Source organism: Pholcus phalangioides, unplaced genomic scaffold (genome assembly GCF_987345545.1).
Source record: "Pholcus phalangioides strain wild (caught in Gottingen) unplaced genomic scaffold, Ppha-v1.0 ptg000010l_1, whole genome shotgun sequence".
NCBI classification, from domain to species: domain Eukaryota; kingdom Metazoa; phylum Arthropoda; class Arachnida; order Araneae; family Pholcidae; genus Pholcus; species Pholcus phalangioides.
In genome coordinates this window covers 44,605,242-44,624,553 of record NW_028301603.1, presented here as the reverse complement: position 1 = coordinate 44,624,553, position 19,312 = coordinate 44,605,242, and the positions used below count along the sequence as shown (strand labels likewise).

General features: G+C 36.1%; 1 protein-coding gene across 1 annotated transcript in view; it reads right to left on the bottom strand.

Moving 5' to 3' along the window:
* PpD3 (protein phosphatase D3) overlaps nt 1–17,930 on the bottom strand; it is a 102,889-nt gene extending 84,959 nt beyond the window's left edge. Inside the window, exons 1-4 of the mRNA XM_089238530.1 lie at nt 17,842–17,930; nt 17,655–17,725; nt 10,592–10,761; nt 7,586–7,657 (exon numbers count right to left, since the gene is read on the bottom strand). Of these exons, the coding sequence (XP_089094656.1) occupies nt 7,586–7,657; nt 10,592–10,761; nt 17,655–17,725; nt 17,842–17,861 (333 nt within the window). The 5' untranslated portion in view covers nt 17,862–17,930. The remainder of the gene's footprint in view (nt 1–7,585; nt 7,658–10,591; nt 10,762–17,654; nt 17,726–17,841) is intronic.
* Between the last annotated feature and the right edge of the window lie 1,382 nt (nt 17,931–19,312).

Below are 19,312 nucleotides of genomic sequence, written 5' to 3'. Positions count from 1 at the left end.
GTTAAAATTGCCGATTTTACTGTAGAAATGCAGAAACTTAGCGTGATTTTCCGCCATATCAATAATTTTACAAATTCTATAGAATTCTGGATTTTTGAAATATTCAGTTCGCTTAGAGATACGAAGCCCAGAAAATCAAATATGAAGTAATTTGCCGGACCTACTTTTGAATTGGATATTCATGCAATAACATTGATTTCAGCCATGTATTTATATCTTCTCAAGCATGAGCATTAATGTCTCCTTATTGTCTTTTAATATTCAACTGCATGATCCAGATAGGTTCACGCGCCGCAAAAAGCCTACTCCTAGGAAAACCTGGCTTCAGGGATGAACGCTTGTTACGGGATCTCAGGAGAGATAAACACATTATCTCTCTCATGGAATCTCGTGTGTGGATAGAGCCTGTTCCTCTTTTCTTTTTTGCCTTTTTATGTATGGCAACCAATCTGCGAAATAGATTCGCTTTCCCCACTGGACTTCAGTTTTTAGCACTTTAAGGCGCGGCGGCGAAAAGATACGCTTGTCGTGATCCCTCACTCCAGTGGAACTGAAATTTTTTTTCCCTTTCTTCTTTTTCAGTAGCGAGTTGTAATATGAATAAAACACATAAAACACGTCAAAAAAACTGCGGAAAGCAGTGACATTTTGCGGTTTCTCTGAATTTTCGTAGTGAGATATTGGCTGTAAGCAAATGGGAAGGAGGGATAAAATAGGAATAGTAGGAGAGAATTGCGGTAAAAAAAAAGAAGAGACGATTGCGGCGAAAGTAGGAAAAATAGGAAAGCTGCGAGGTCTGCACTCAGTATACTGCGTAATATAGGAGGTTCGAGATATCGTTTCGCAGCATAAGTAAAAACTTAAAAAAACTTTCTCACCACTGGGCATGGGGGAATTTTCGGCTACTGGTTCAGCGGAGTGATGTCGTTCTACGGACCATCGATTTCCAACGCTGACCAGTTTGCGACATAGGCAGGAAAACACGTCAAAACTAGCGATTCGGTAAAAAATCATATTTTTAGAAGCAAAAGCGTATAATCGTATTAATTTACTAAATACGACAAAATCGTAACGGTTGGCAGGTATGCACAACCATTGGATGTTCCAATCCCATCCCCTGCTTTCACATTTCCTATTACAAAGGGAGAGAGAGATTTTTTTTTTCTCTTTTCTTCCTCTTTATATTCGGGGGAAGCTTCCTCTTATTTTTCTAGGCAATGCTATTCATCACCATGGGGAATGCCTATTCTAAGAAAGATCATCCCTTCAGAGGAAAAAAAAGGACTTTTTCAGGTGCGGCTGCAAAAAGTAAGGAGTTATAAGGGCCCTTCCAGAGGGAAATGAAAAGTTAGGAGTTTTTAAGGAGTTTGTAAGGATGTGCGAACCCTGTTGTTGTTGCAAAATAACCTAGCATTTTACATACATCAGTTGGAACTGTTGATACTAGATCATTTTCAACAATATCATTTTCATCCATGATATATATGTATATATATATATGTTCACATTTTCATCAGATTATAATTGGAATATAACTACATCCTCTAATTCGGAATCTGAAAGTGTTTCTAAATATCTTACAGCTTCTTCTAATGTGAGATATCTTTTTGATATAGTTACACTCAGCTGAACACAACAAGACTATCTAAGATTATCGAACTCGATTTGATTAGTCTGCAGTTTGCTAAAACATACATTTCTAAGAATGCAATAAAAATGTATGCTCACCCAATATAAACAATCCACCCCCGAAAGCACATTCATATTACTCAGAATTAGCCCCTATAACCATGTCAAATGATGACAACACCCTGGGGTTCGAATGGGAAAATCGAAGCACGCACTGCACATTAGATATCCCTAGAATCCCGCTCTCTTGAAAATCCAATGTTCCACTAATGAAACATGAATTTTTGAACTTGCCTAGCTCTTTAACGTTTAACAGTACAAAGAAACTAATTAATTTAATTTTATTGATATAGTGTATGTGTGTGTGTGTATATATATATATATAAGCGGCAGAAACAAAATAATCTTCAATTTACTTCAAAATATATAATATATATATTACTTACACACTAGTCATTAATCTATGCTTTCTTTAAAGAATATAAATTAAAGAAATTTTAACTTACAAAAATAATGACTATTTAAAAAATATTTTCAAACTAAAAATAAAAAATCATACTCTTGTGAAATATTTCAGAACATTTTATTAAGAAAACAGAGGAAAACACTTCTTGAATATATATCTTACATCAAGTATTAAATAATATTACCCTTTGTGAATAATTGTCCATTTGTTTGATTAGAAACACTAGTTTGAATGCTTTGTCTACTCTTAATCTGTTTCGCTATTTGGAATGAACTGCACCTTGAAAAAATCCTTTCAACACAGGCATCAATGATTTGGCTTTAGTTAGCATGTTTACAAATTACGCTCTCTGTAATTGTATCTTTACCCAAAACATTATAAAAACTATTCCACCACTAAAAATCAGACATTGTATCAACAACCTTAGGGTGAAAAAAAAAAAATTTTAACATGAAAATGGTTCCAACTTTACCAAAAATCAGTCACATTTTTGTTTGATTAATTCAAGACAATTATTTCTCTCTTCTTTTGTGACATTAATTCCCTATTAGAAGTTAACACTGATGAGCTTAGAATAAATGCAGCAAAGTGTGCATCTGTTAATGATTGTTCATATCTATTTTTATACTCTGATGACAAAACCTTTTTATTGTTTGATGGTGATGCTTCCTTTATCTTCAATTGCAGCTTTTTCCATGCCAATACACATTCAGCTATGGAGCAGTTGCGTGTGTGTTCCTTTGTACAAAATCGTTAATCTTAGCTATTGGCTTCAGAATTGCAATTATGTTCTTGACATTTCTTTTTGAATCAATATTTAAGATTTCGGTAGAGACGTTACTATCTGAGATCTGTGGTCTTCACAAACTTTGGTAATAACTGACGAATTTTTAACAAAAGATTCAAGAGAATCACAATAACTATTCCATCATACCTCTGCAGGAAGACCAATGCACTTCCACCTTACATACGATACCATAATTTTAGAAATGATTGCGGAAGTATCTAAATATACTTTTAACATACTTTGTTACATCAGTTTTAACCAAATCGTCGGCTAAAAAGTTTAAAATGTGGGCACTGCACCAATATGTAAGTCCTGAAAAGCCAGACTTTTTATCCAGAGTCTTTCTGGAAGAAACCATACTTGCAGTAACAAAACTTTATAACAAAACTTGATATTTTATAACAAAACTTGACATTTTACATTAGAAGTTTTCTCTTCTGTTGACTTCACTGAACTGAAAACCCCATTTGCTAAATAATTTCCAGCATGTTATAAGCCGGATGTGTCAATAGTGTCAACATGGATGGCTTTACCACACCGTTTGATGATACACAGAATTTCTCCATTATGTATATCCATCCATCGCACTGCAATTTGATTTTCTAAGTCAACTTTACATCCTCTAACTTCATCATTGTAAATCTTGGGTAACCATTTATCAGCTAAATTGGTACGCCTATGGTATGTCTGATATTTGATATACATATCATAGCTGCCAACTTTTGAAAATGAAAATTCTGGAGATTTTTACGCAAACCCGTATTTTATGCTAAAACCCCTCCCTAATAAATACAATAGGGATTTTCCAAACATAAAAGTTAAAGCGTAGGGAATAAAATCCCTACTCAAAAACTGAAGTCAAATTAAAATAGGGATTTTACACACATAGAAGTTAAACCCTTGGGAATAAAATTCCTACGCAAAAAACAAGTGAAATTGGAGGCCAAAACTTCAATGATGTAAAAATAAATATTGTGTTCAATCAGAAACGCTGTGAACAAACATTCTGCGCGAATGACCCCAAAATCATCGGAAGATGAAGAAAAACACCGTCAATTTTTGAAGAACGCTGACTTTTTGTGACAATTGCTTGTTGTTGTTTTTTTTTCATTTCACGAGTGATGATGGCAGTCTTTCCATGACCAATGTTTATGTCCGTAACACCACTTGTACAAAAAGGAAAAGTTAGCCCTCTTCTGGAACGTTTGATGAAAGGATATTCATCAGAATAAGTATCTTTAAAATTGATTAACTATGTTTTTGCTTATCAGTATTCATGCTTTGTTATATCGCACGTACGTAACTTCAACAAAAGAAATTTTGACCATATGCGCATCACTATAATCTTCAATTATTTATCCAGGACTATTGGCTGCTAAGCCATTTCCCTGCAAGTTAAGACAAACAACTTTCTTGTTACCATCAGAGGGTTTGTAAAACTTCCTTAAAAAGGGAATTTCCCCATTTACGACGTGTGACATCATTTCGAAAGGAAAAAAAAAAAAAGAGACTTCATGCTCCACAAGAAATTCCTTAGGGATTGTTTTCATAAGTGGGGATTCTTTTTTTTATGAAGTAGGGAATTTTTAGGGACAGTTAAATTCGGGAGATTTAAGAACTTTTCGGGAGGTCAAGCGATGAAGCTATAATTCGGGAAATTCCCGAAAAATTCGGGAGACTTGGCAGCTATGACATATTAATATACACTGCTCAAAACAATTAGGGAAGCAAGCAAAAAAGTGAAGAAAACCGTGCGAGACAGCCACGTATTGGCATACAATGGATAGTACACGCGTATCAATGCGCAATACAGAAAAAAGATGTAAGAAAATTTGGAATTAAGCTTTAATTCTTTGAAAATATGGAAAAAAAGATGATTTAGGGCAACAATTTGGTTACATGTAAACGATAAAAAAAAGTACTGTTTAGACATGATGCATGAGTTTTAATAGGGCGTGTGGTCTCCTCGAACAGCTAAGACTGCTGCACACCTGTTTGCCATGGATGCGATGAGGTTATCGATCTGACTTTGGGGAATACTGTTCCACTCCTCAAGAAGTGCAATCTGCAAGTCTTGGACAGTAACAGGCGGCCTTGGTCGCGCAGAAATGCATCGTCCGAGCATAAACATACTCGATTGGATTCAGGTCAGGAGAGCACGCTGGCCATTCCATACGCTGTATTGTTTCAGCTTCAAGCATGTTCTCCACCAGACGAGATCTATGCGGTCGGGCATTATCATCCTGGAAAACAAAGGAATCTCCAATGGCCCCAGCGTAAGGGATGACATGAGGTCGCAGTATCTCGTCTGCATACCTTCGGGCTGTCAAAGTGCCACTCCGAATGATATGCAGGTCCTTACGTCCGCCTATGCTGATTCCACCCCATACCATCCAACCAGCTCGTCTGTATTGTGACCTTTCACGAACGAATGCGGGGTTATTTCGAGTGCCCCTGTCCCTCCATACCAAAACACGTCGGGTGTCACACTCCAGACTGAATCGGGACTCGTCTGTAAACAGCACTTGGCTCCAATCATGTTGCTCCCAATCTCGATGTTCAGCCGCCCATTTTCTTCAGGCCGCACGGTGGCGTGGGGTCAATGGAATGCAGACCATTGGCCTACGTGCACAGAGCTCTCCGTCATGAAGCCGATTACGTACTGTTTAGCTGGACACCCTTCGTCGTGTTGCCAAGAGCAACCGTCTTTGCAGCTGCGTAGCATTCTCTGTTCTGTTTCGACGGGCTGTTAACCGTACACACCGGTCATCAGTTGCTGTAGTGGCGCGTGGCCGACCTTGCCCTGGTCGACGTCTAACATTTCCTGTTTCTTGGAATCGATTCCACAGCCTTGCAACAACACTTCTGGCGACTCCAACAGCGTCAGCGACACTACGTTGTGTTTGCCCAGATTCCAGTCTGCCTATAACACGCCATGCCATGGATTCCGGTAAATCCCGTTGTTGAGACATCCTCAAGTCACCTTGTCTCAAAAGAAAATACTGCGCAATCGAATTTCACAGTTACGGCAGTAAAACAGACGTTTCTGCAACATCCCGATTTCTGCCCTTATCTCCTTTTCCTGGTTTTTGATGTCATGAACTTTGATTTGCATATGAAGTTTTCTTCTTCTGTTTCCTGCTAAGCTTTAAATTATGGATGATTCATTTCATGTTACTTATCGGTATACATCTTTGCGTAATTTTGTTAAAACCATGTGCTCCCCTAATTGTTTTGAGCAGTGTATATATTATATTATAAAAATATTTGAAAATATATTTAAATTAATTGATATTTAAAATAATTTAATAAAAATTTAAAATCAGTTTAGAGCTGCATAAATAGTTTTAATCAATTACAACAGATAATTTTTCATATCTGAAAAAATTGATTTAAATCAGTGATTTTTTTTTTAAAAATCAGTTGATTTAAATCACGACAACCCTGCTTTAAACGGTTAACATAGAATCTGGTGACATTTTTTGACAGCACTACCCCTTTTTAACAGCGAAAACAAGCCTTTCGATGGCCATTTTGAAACCCCGCACAACTGAGCAAAAAAGCAAAAACAAAATATCTGGATTCCTTCGCTACTATTGTTTGTCAGGGAGATCTCGATTGCTGCGGTGCGCACCACTATACGCAATAGCATGGAATCCCATGTGTTTGATTTCGCTGCCCAGATCTCTTCTTCACTTTTTGCTTTGCTCTCCCCCAACTGTGTTTTCAGCCTTAGATACCTGTGAGGTTCATGCTATCAGGGAGAGGCGTAAAAGGATTGCTGTAAGGCAGGGAAATATGCAGTGCTTCAATATTTACTATTTTATAATCCAATATGTCAGGTTCGGCTTCGTCAGGCAATTGACTTCAAGCATATGCCATTGCTTTCAAACAATGACAGTGTATATAATTAATCATAAAACAATAAACATTGAAACACTGCATATTTTCCTCGCTTATAGAAATCCATTTACACCACCTCCTGTCTCCACAGGAACCATGGTCTGCCCCCAAAAAACAAGGCTATTTTCTTTTTTCTCTGTGCAGAGGGCCTCTCTCCCTCGCCCAACAACACGCTTTTCAACCCCATCATGACTCTTTCTGATGGTGAGAACCTCACAATGCCAATATAGCAATTGCATATAGAACATTTCAGGCACCAATACAAATTTTATAATCACCATGGTGACCTAGCACCTGAGATTTGAGAAACAATGTTATAGTCAAAACACGTGTTTCAAATTTGAGTAACGACAATCATCAAAACAGGGTTTAAGCCCCCAAAGCAGAATGTTTTGCATTGTTCTGCAATGAAGCCTCGGCTGACTGGAAATGTTCTGACAGTAAAAATTCCCATAATAGTGTTTCTACACCAAACTTTTCTTAAATTTCTTCCAGATTGTTCTGCAGTAGCACTGATTGTTCTGCGACGTACATCGCAGATTTTGGCATATTCCGCTTTGGGGGTTTAAGCTATGGTCGCATTTTTCGCAAAATGTGAAAGAAAATCGAGAATGTGAAAAAAGTAGTAGCCGCTTTCGCAAAAATGCGTACAGGAGGCAAAAAACGAGTAGACACCCAACTATTAATCATTACAGTAGCATTTTGCCAAAGCTTCCCCCCCCCCCATTTTTGCTTTTTTGCAAAAGGAATTTTTTATCCAGCTTAAACTTTGCATCAAAATAATCAATATTAAAACTCACAGCTTTGAAATCCTTCAAGGCCTGCTTGAATCTCCCCAAAGACATAAATGATGCTGCACGGCGATAATAACCCTAGAGAAAAAGGACAAAAAGAATAGTCTTCAGAATTAAAAAAACACAACAGTTTTGTTTTAATAGACTTTGATAATACATCTCATTGCACAAATATTTTAACTTTTTACCTGTAAAAGTAGGGATTTTTTTATAATCATGGTTGAAATTCGAAAGATATAACACTGTTTTGGGAGTCCAAGAAATGGGATAGAAATTCAGGAGCCTTCTGGAAAATCCAGAAGACCTGACAGCCAGGGTTGGCAAGTTTTTGACACAGGCAAAAAACCTCCTGTCGTCTCAAAAAACCCAGTCACAAACCTTTGTCGAAAACCTCAACTATTGCTTTTAATTAAATATTAAATATAATTTTAAAAATTTCCACTGGAAATGCACACGTTAATTGCATAGCTGCCAACTTTTGACAAGGAAAATTCTGGAGATTTTCGCACGAACCCATATTTTATGCTAAAACCACTTCCTAATAAATATGAAAGGGATTTTTCCAAATAAAATAAGGATTTTCCACATTCCACACATAAAAGTTAAAGCATAGGGAATAAAATCCCTACTGAAAAACTAAAGTCAAATTAAAATAGGGATTTTACACACATGGACGTTAAACCCTTGGGAATAAAATCCCTACGCAAAAAAGAAGTGAAATTGGAGGCCAAAACTTCAAAATGGTGATCTAAAAACATAAATACTGTGTTCAATCAGAAACGATGCGAATAAACATTCTGCGGGAATGACCCCAAAATCATTGGAAGATGAAGGGGGGAAAAAGTGTCAATTTTTGAAGAACACTGACTTTATGTGACACTTGCTTGATGTTTTTTCATTTCACATGAGTGATGATGTCAGTCTTTCCATCATGACCGATGTTTATGTCTGTAACATAACTTGTACAAAAAGGAAAAGTTGGCCCTTTTCTGGAACGTTTGATGAAAGGAAATTCATCGTTGAATAAGTATCTTTAAAATTGATTAAATATGTTTTTGCTTATCAGTATTCATGTTTTGTTATATCGCACGTACGTAACTTCAACAAAAAGAAATTTTGACTGTATGCGTGTCACCATAATCTTCAATTATTATTCAGGACTATTCACTGCTAAATTATTTCCCTGCACGATAAGACAAACAACTTTCTTGTTACCATCAGAGGGTTTTGTAAAACTTCCTTAAAAAGGGAATTTCCCCATTTACGACGTTTGACGTCATTTTGAAAGGAGAAAAAAAAAGAGGCTTCATGCCCCACAAGAAATTCCTTAGGGATTGTTTTCATAAGTGGGGATTTTTTAAAATGAAGTAGAGAATTTTTAGGGACAATTAGGGATTTTTTGTGATTTCCATAAAAATTCGGGAGATTTAAGAACTTTTCTGGAGGTCGAGGGATGAAGCTAAAATTCGGGAGATTCCTGGAAAATTTGGGAGACTTGGCAGCTATGTAATTGCATGTTAAGTGACTATGTTATACAAAGAATAAATATTTAATGATTCTAAAATAATTTTCTACTCTCTACAAATTATTTCGGACAAAAATATATAGTTTTTTTTTTCTTATAAACTATACAATTTGAATAAAGCGTAGCATAAACACTGTAAAGAAAACTGGAATGATTCGACATTCTCTGATCCAAGATGATTCTTGACCTTCCAAAATTTCTTCAAATGCTTATATATGTGCACTGATATAAACCATCTGCTGTACTTTTTTTTTGTGCATAACCCCCAAAGCAGAATGTTCTGCAACGAACCCTTGGGTGACTGGAAATGTCCTGTGGGTAAAAATCCCCATAGTAATGTTTTTTTTTCACTTTTTCTAAATATTCTACCAGATTGTTCTGCAGTAGCACTAATTGTTCTGCGACATGCGTTGCAAATTCTGCTTTGGGGTGCATAACATTGAAATATATCTAGTGATCAAAATACTAAATTGTAGAACTAAAAGGTCATTTAATTTGGCAATGCTATCTTGTACATCATAGTTTCCCAACCTTTTTTGTTCCATCGCCCCCTTCTTCAGAAATTTTTTTCTCCATCATCCCCCAACGCAATCTAACCCACAGAATCCTATGTTATACTCGTAGCTTCTACCGCCCCCCCCCCTGTGGGCCCAACTCGCCCACGTTGGGAATCACTGTTGTACATGAAACTTAAGAAACTCCCGTAACTTATCTTAAGTCCTGTCAGGTCTGCTTTGGTTGAAAATACTCTTTAAAACTTTGTGAACTTGTACACCCTGAGCTCCAAGAAATTTTTAGGTTAAAATAAATGAGTTTAATTAAGTGTATTAGCAGATTCTGTGTGAGAATTTTTACATGAATAAAATTTTGTGCAAATCAGAAAATTTAAAATAGATTCTCAGTAATTATAATTCTGAATATAAAACCCCTTTAATCTACATAAAAGTAAGTGGTTTTTTTTATTTAGCATATCTATCAGGTTAAAAAACTATTTGACAACATTGACATTAAGTTTTTCACTGTTTTAATACAGATTTATAGTTTCTGAAGTCTAAAACCTAACTCTGTGATGCCTCTATCACACATATTTCGAAGAAGCAGCTCTATTCCACTTAGCAAATTAAACACAGGTAATCAGTAACTTAGATGAAATGAGCCACAAAACTATATTTTATATGTTCTGGACTGTTATGTTGAAAAATTCAAAATTGCAAATTATAATTAATATTTTGTTTTCATTCTTGTAATAAATTAATGTTTAAAAATAAAACATTGTAATATACAAAAAGTAAGTTTTCCATCATGTTATATACCTATTGTGTTCAAAACATTATCAAAAAGCATTCATTTAGGGTTTTGACAGTTTTTTTAAACCAGTTTTTGACGTCAAAATCCCAACCCTGCTGACAGCTATGTGAATCAGTGCACTAAGATAGCCTAATTGATGTGCTATAAAACTGCCCCCAATTATCACTGAATATAATTACCTTAAGATATGTTTCGTCCAATTCAATGGCTTTAGATGCATCGCTCAGAGCATATCCGAAGCACTCGGTTTTGAGGTAAGCAAAACTGCGGTTGCCATAGTACACGGCAACATTAGGATTCAACTCAATGGCTTCAGTGTAGAGTTTGATGGCTTTGTCGAAGTCTTTATCTGAAATGAAAAATACGAAATCAAATATTGATTAACTTTTACCGAATGAAACAGACCTAATTTTATTCTGAAAGAAGTTCAATTATGAGCAAAGCCATCGCAAAAAAATTTGTGAAAAACACTTTTTCAAACAAATGATTGACACATTTTTCCCCGAATGATACACGTGATGTCTTGGTAACACCTTTGGCATCTGAATGGTACCTGACAATTGAGGAGCAGATCCATGTCAACTAAATGGTTTGTCAAATAGGAAGGAGCAATACCATTTCAGGAAAGCTTTCCTCAATATTCAGGATTCTAGCAACCCATGATTGTCCTATAATGAATTCTATGGTAACAGTGATTTGGTACATGCCAGATAGTGTTGCTTTTTGTTGCATGCCTAACATAAGTATGTGTGTTTGGAGATGGGAGTTTCGTGTATTTGAGTATCACTGCTGTGGTGGTCGAGTGGTCACAGTGGCGGACTCGCATAGCAAGGACCTGGGTTGGAACCCCACCATTGTTACAGTGGTGGTTGGCTGAAGTTGGTTTTCTGTCGTTACCAACTTCGAGACTCAAACGTGAGCTGATCTATCTGTTAAAAAATCTCACAGCACAGAGCAACAGGCCTACAACAGTATACTATTCAATTATTACACTTCACGCATAGTTAAACAAATTGATATAGCAGATGGCAGCACTACACATAACATTACGCAGAAACAAACTTCATGGAAGGTTCACTACACGCACACATTCCAACATGTACCATTTAGTTAGAAGTTATGCAGAGGAATATAGACAAGGTGCATGTCTGGTTTAGTAACAGTAGTATTGCTGCCAGTAGTAGTCTTCTGTTTGGAAACCAATGAAACGCTAGGAGCGTTAGTGATACACATCAGGGTTAAACAAATTCGAAGTTTACTGTGTGTGAGGACTTCTGCCAACACTGTCCCCTGATCCCTCATCCATAAATAGAATTAATGGTAAAAACAGGAAATTAAAATATATTTCCATTTCATTGTACAATTATAAATAAAGAGAAGAAACAGCACAACCATTTTTTTTTCTTCTTTCAATAAATTCCAGTATTGATGGATGAAAAATACTCATTGGAGTTAAAGTTTTGTAGGCCCACACATTCTACACCAGCATTGTACAGTAAATGTTTTGAGATTTTTGTCAATAAGATATAGGTGCCAATTACCAGACAAAAAAAAACTAGTTTGTCACATGTCAAACAAATGACGGGAGAAGAGGGATGTTTTTGGAATTCCATTCTGACCATGTGTCCTGTTTTCAAGGAATACATAAACATGCCATATTTTCTTATTTAGACCACCCGACTTTTTTTTTTTTTTTTTTTTGACAAAAGCTACTTGGATTTTGTTCTTAATTTGAATCGGGGACTAAAATTATTTTGATAACAAAAAATTATAAAGTATTATGATAATAATGACTATGATTAAAGCACACATTTGTAAAAACTTTTTTCTCTTTCCAGTAGAATTCATTTTAATTTAATTCACTGTTTACCGATTTGAAGATTCAATTCTCACTAGTGGAACATTTTTTGGCAATAATTTGTAACTTGCTCCCCTTTTAACATCATCTTTGATGACAATTGGTGTATTTGGAATCCGAATTTCCCATATTTTTGTATATGGTCAGTCTAGGATTGCAAGGACTGGGAGTTTTTCATTTTTGTACAATTAGAGAAATTTTCTAATAAGACATGAAAAATCGGAAGAATCTGGTTTCCAATCGGAAGATTTTAACCAGTCAAGTGGTTACGATGGCGTTTGCCATCGCTGCCATACATAATGTTGGTGCCAAGACGGCATTTGCTGACGCGCAGACTTTTTGGTCTTTTTCACATAGATATGACAAAATAATTTGTCATACATGTGCTGCCATCTCTTTACAGCCATTCTTCTACTTTATTATCTCATCACTAGATGGAGTTGACAATTATATTTCAAGGTCTGAGATTATTATCACTATTATCTTTGTCATGTTTTGCAAAGCTTCATCCCCATTGGTTTTTTTTTTCCAATTCCATTACTAAGATGCATCTGTTTTATTACTCATATATCTTTTAGCAAAGGTTCAACTACTATGGTTCCACATAAATCCATCAACAGCATTTCTTTTAGTCACAGGACATTATAACCGCCCCTCCCCACTTTTAGGGAGTCATATTATGTCTCGACGCATTCAAGCTATAAAAAAACATGCTATAGAAAAAAATTTTAATATTTCAAACTTCCAAGAAAAGGAAAAAAAAGGAAAAAAGCATGCGCATCTTCAAAAAAAAGTGGGCACTGTAGGTAACACTTAGAGAAATTAATTGGACAGTTGACTGGTTAATAAGGCTATAAAATCGAAAGGCTTCTGGGTAAATCAGAAGCACTAGCACACCTACGAGATGACAACCAAATCGAGAAGATTTTAAAAACCGCTTAAAGAGTTAGCAGCCATGGTGTTATTCCTTTTACACAATGTGTTGGCCAGTTTTTTCTTCAGCAAGAGGGGTATCCAAAAGCATGACTTTGTTTTATTCTTGACAATTTCCCATCATGCTGTTTGAGGCATTTTTCTCCCCAGAAGAGAGATCATACTATTTTTCTTCCATTGGCAATTTTTCTCATCTTCCTTCAGCTTATGGGTTGCTTTTTTTTCTGTTATTGGCTGTCCTCTGAAAGTGACATCATAGGCTTCAGGGGAACAATAATAACTGATAGAAAAATAATGCCAGACCATCACGGACCAGGAAGAGGCAACAGGTTAGAAACGAAACCGCCAAAGAAAAAAGGGATTGAACTTTACCCACACTAACTGTTCGAAGAATAGAAAAAAAAATAGAACATGGCAAACAAACCTATGTAGATGCACCAGATTCACCATGTAGAATTTACCGAAATAGTCACCTCTCATTTGTTTGCAGGTGCTACTATTTCAACAACTGGTTCACATTGAGAAATATCAGAAGTCATAACCTCGATTTAGTTCCCATTATACAGCAGACCTTCTGAAGCTAAATTTTCGACTGCCCTAAAACAACATTTTGATGCCAACACCATTATCTCTCTAACACATTCCTACTCTTCTGTAACACTAACAAGTAACACCAAATTGGGTCTGGCATTAAAAAAATAGTCGCCAAGCAGCGGTACACTGCATATTGGGAATTTACCACAGTAAATTTCTTTAAACTCTACTAGTTATATGAAAAACAATTTACGATTATAATATATGAGGCAAAAATAATATAATGATATAGGAAATGCTACGTGTTGTGACTACTACTTTTTACACTGTAGATATATACACAATGCTGGACGTTTATTCCACGTATGGCAGAACAGAAAGTGATATTACTGTGGCCATTCTGAGAGCGAATGCATGACAAGTGGATGTTCAAGAATAATAAATTAAATCAGGCCAGCATCAACTGATAGCTCAGTTGGTGGACTATAAATCTGGTAGTATGAAGTTTTTCACTGGTACGCAAAGCTGATATTAAATGTGCAGTTATCTACAGAGGGTCGCCACGGCTGAGCTTTAATAACAATAGATTGGTTTTTATATGGTTTTTTTTTTATTTTATACATTTTTATACTCAGTGATGAAGAGGCATGATGCGCTTATTATGTAGAGTGGCGGATCAGCAAGCAAAGCACACCAGCGTAAGCAATTACAACAAAATAAAAGTGAAATCACAGTGCATTAATTATATAATAGACGAGACAGTTATTGGTTTTTCATTACTTTCAAAAGATACGGCAAGCTAGACGTGACTAAAACAAATCTGTAAAACGTGGAATAAATTCTAGTGTCACATATCTCTAAAAAGTCATGGAAAGTGCATGATGTCACTGTAAATCTGCATGACACCAAATAAAAGTCCCGCTCAGTAGTCATATCCTCTGCCCTTTTTAATTCTGCAATAGGAACAAAATTTACAAAGTTGTTACTCTATCTTTGTTCTTGGAGTATGGTAAATTCCCATAAAAGATGAAAAAAACCTTTGTGATAGAAAATTTCATTCCAGTTGCAGAATTAAGAAAAAGAAGTCTTATCATTTTGTGCATCATATTTTTTTTCGCCTTCTTGTCAGAGGTGCATACATGATTCCACATGGTCTAATTTTCTAGACGACTCATAATTTTGGAGAATAGTTTTGGTGCAAAACACACCCAACGGCATGAAGAAAAGTAGCCAAGGTCATCTACTGATGCTGAAAAAAAACCTCCAGCATAGAAAACATAATCAATAAAATCACTCAGACAAATCAGGAGGAAAAATACAACAGTATAAACATAAATAAGCTTGATTATAAATAATTCCCTGGGTAAAAAATAAATACCTACAAAGGTTTTTAACAGCTGGCTGATGTGAAGTTGAATTTTGGAAAGAGAAAATTCAACTGCCTATGCAGGGTATTGAATCCACGTCTTTTCACTTTTCAGGTGAACGCCCTAGACCACTAGACTAGAGGTAACGAATATCTCAATCTTTCCTTTGAGCTCGTGTGCAATGGACGGTTGCACCTAACTCTGGGGCCAAAGCTCACAATTGCTGACAATGCCACCAGATAACGACTTATCCGAGGATGATGTCACTCTCCGCTATCCATACAGTTTTTTTAACAGCTGGCTGATGCGAAGATATATTTTGGAAAGATAAAATTCAGTGCATACGAGCTCCAAAGAAAGATTGAGATATTTGTTGCCTCTATAGTCTAGTGTGTTTACCCGGAAAGTGAAAGGACGTAGGTTCAATTCCCCGAGAGGACAGCCTGTTCAAATTGTAAAACTTTCCAGAAATCGAGAAAAATAAATCTGTAAAAACTTGAATTTCGAATATCAACAGTTCTGTCATCTAGCTGCTATGTGGTAGTCATCATTTCGCATCGTGAAAATTGTTGGGAAAAAAAATTCTCCATGCATTATGCAAATGACGGATTACACTCGTCTGCAACCGGTCGACCTCCATGAAGGGAAAGAATTTCCGTCTATAAAAGATGATGTTTGTTCTCGATCAGTGTTCATTTTATGGTTATAGTTGTTATGCAGTATAGTTCAATATATGTTCATTATGTCTTGTCACTACGTTATTTTCCATGCTAAACCTGATATGGAATAAAATGAACTTTTCAATCAAATTGGGTTATTGAGCAACACTGCACGTTGTGCTGACAAAAATCATGAGTGCATGCGTGTGCAGAATCCGCTTTCGGAAGAGCACAAGGATCTATTTCTTCAGAGAAAGTTTGGGTCACTAACACTCGAAAACAATTTAAAATTAACAGATAGTATAAAAGAAATTTTATTCCACTATTTTAATTCTCTACAAAGATATTTTTAATTTTTGATCTTGGGGAAGAAAAGAGTCCCCTCATAACCCACCCCCAAATTTTCCTTTTGGTGTAAATCCCAGTATGAAACTCGCGATTGTGCAATGGTGATCAGCTAAAAATATGATTTTCTATTACGTTTTTAAATTTTGAGTTGGCTATTCCTTTGATAAAATTTCTGGTTGCCACGGCGATCACACAGACCTACAACACACGCCAAATGCTGGGCACACTGTTAAGTTTCTCCAACACAAATCTGACATGGCTCCCATATTCAGGTGTGAAAATATGTGGCAGTTAAATGACAGATCATAGTGGTGAACTATCAGGGAGGGAAAATAAAATCAGGAAATTGCTCTTCCTATGTATGTGTGCTTCAAACTGTTAATCAAAGTAGATCCTGTTTATAACATTTTTCAAAGAACTGTCATAAAAACATTGTAAATAAGAAAATACGTCAAATCGGAAATCTTAATGAGAATTACTTATTGTTAGGACCACGAAAATAAGTTTTACTAAGTGGAAAAACTTTCTAAATGAGGGAAACGTTATAAGCAGGATCAACTGTATATTTGTTTTAGATTTATATGTATATTATATGTACGTAATTCCATACATTAAATTTTCAGTGCTAATGAGCTTCTTTGCAAGCTTTTCCTACTAGTAGACAATGAAAGTAAATGATTTTTTCCGGTGATAAGTTAACATCGTTGGCGTGCTCTGGTTTGTTGTTGTTCTGCTGGGTTGTTGTCGTTCCAGAATGTTCGAAGAATTCTGCCAGTCAGTGGCGCTGGCTGTTGTTTTTCCGTGTTCTTTACATCCTAGCGAGTCTTTCAAACGGGTCTTACTGCCATTTTCAAACTGGTTTTCTCTTTTTCCATTCTATTCTCTCTCTTTTTTTCTTCCAAATGACGTCACTTAATAGCCGCGGCTTTTGCATTCTACGATTTTCTCTCGCATTTTGCAAGAAATGTGACTTAAACACTGATGCTGGTGCTTTTTTTCCCGCCATCCAGTCATTGGATATATTAAGCATGGAAAGAAAAAGTCGCTGAAGGCTAGTATGCAAAAAAGTAATAAAAATGGAATTACAGGTGCATTCTAAAAGGTAATGATATCCAAAACAAATGATCCAACACTATGTTAAAGTGGATTACACAGATTATTATGGCAGCACCTGTTCCCTATGGTTTTATCACTGGCTAAACCGATTTTGAAACCACTCATTCCTTAAATTTGATTCCCTCCTCTAAACTTGACAAGCTCTACTATAGCCCGCTAGATGGGCCTCCTTCCCTGTAAATACGCCACTGCACCTCGTTAAATTCTAATCGTCAATTCTTTTCCAGACAGTCAGCAGGGTTTACACAGGAAATTATGGTAATATAGTCTAAATATCCGCCCGCAGTTAGAGGCTTCCAAACAAAGCAGTCGGATCAAAAAATAATTAAATCAACTGATCCGTAAAATCAATTGCAATTGAGTTTTGTAGCTAATCGAAAATACGAAACCAAACAATAGTAGAAATAAATAACAAGTCAATAATTACTCTTAAAATATTCATTAGCCTCTTCCTTGAGCTTCTCAGCTTTCTGCTTCTGATCATCCGTCACCGACATCCTACAGATTAAAAATCAACGAGAAAAACTTCAATCAGAACGATATAAATTATGATGAAATATATCGCGTAAATCCAGACAACATCATGCATTGAAAATTAAGAGTCAAAAACTCACGTTTTGTCCAAATCCGGCATGATCACACGCGGTTGCGGTTCAGCACAGGATATGTTTCATTTATCCTCCTACACTTCTCTAGTGTTAGCTAACTGATGATGAGCGTCAGTCAAATAACTACGGTGACCACATTTCCTCGAGGAAAATACGGGACAGCGCTAATTGTCGCCAAGCTGCCGCTAAAACACGGCTAAGTAATCAATTATGGCACAAAATTTTCTAAAATACCAGAGAAACAGCGGTTTTTAATCTCCCAAGTTTGAAAGACTTTCAGAATGAGTTCTTTTGTGGCGATTTGCGGAGAATTCAGGATATTTTGTTTCTCATTAATCTCGATTCAAATGTATTTTTTCGATCCTCACTCAACTTTTCTCCCTGAAGTGCAGGAAAAAAGACTGCTAGCAGAACATTTTCACATATTTAAAATTACTTCATGCTATATATAATAAAAAATATGCTGTGAAATTCATAGGGAGTATCCACGTTTTTTTTTTTAAAAATCAGTTACCATCCTGTGTTGAATAAAATCTGTTAAATGAATTTTCGTTCACAGCTGCCTGTAAAATCTGAAAAGCAACATACTTCTGATAAAAAAAAATGTCAATAAGCATAATATTCGGTATGGTATTGTTTATATTGAGAATTACTGTCTCACTGAATATTTCAAAAAAATTTCAACTCACTTTTATTCAAGTGCAATGCAACAACAAAGACAAAAATGGTAATAAATATTTTATTGCAGGTTCACAACTTTCAAATAAATATGCTGTGTCCGAATAAATATAAACTGACGTGACATTCACGGGCCCCTTTAAAATGAATTTATAGCGTGAAAAACAAAAAATGACGAGAATCGTCCCGGCCCAGGGCTGGAGCCCTGTCAGCCTCACCCTTGTGGGGCCCTGGTCTTAGGCATCGTTTCTCCTCCGCCTTTTAGAAGTGATGAAAAAAATCGATTTAGAGCACGGAACAGGCACGCATCAATGTTGCAAAGTCACAGTGAACCTACTAGAAACCGCAACGTGCACGTTTTAGAACCACTAATATCTAAATTTGTTTATGTAAAAAAACTGCGTTACATTAATGTATAGCAAAAGACTCTATATTGGGCAGGAGCAGCTCGCTAACAGGGTTTCAGTCCGGGGGCCCGGGACGATTCTCCTATCATTTTTTTGTTTTGCACATTGCAAATTAACTATAGAAGGGCACATGTGTGAAAAGTTTAGTCTGAGGCTCTGCTGCGGGAGGCCATAGGGAATAAGGATACAGAGAATATCTTCCGAAAAATCTTGCGGTACTAACCTTAAAAATTATCATTTTAAGATGAAAGAATTTAATTAAAATATCATATATGGGTATTTTCTCTATATACCAATATGATATTTTAATTAAATTTTCTTAAATATTTTCAATTTTTATTAGTTATCTATTTCTGATCACATGGAGGCCCAGTCTTCATTCCTTCCTGCGC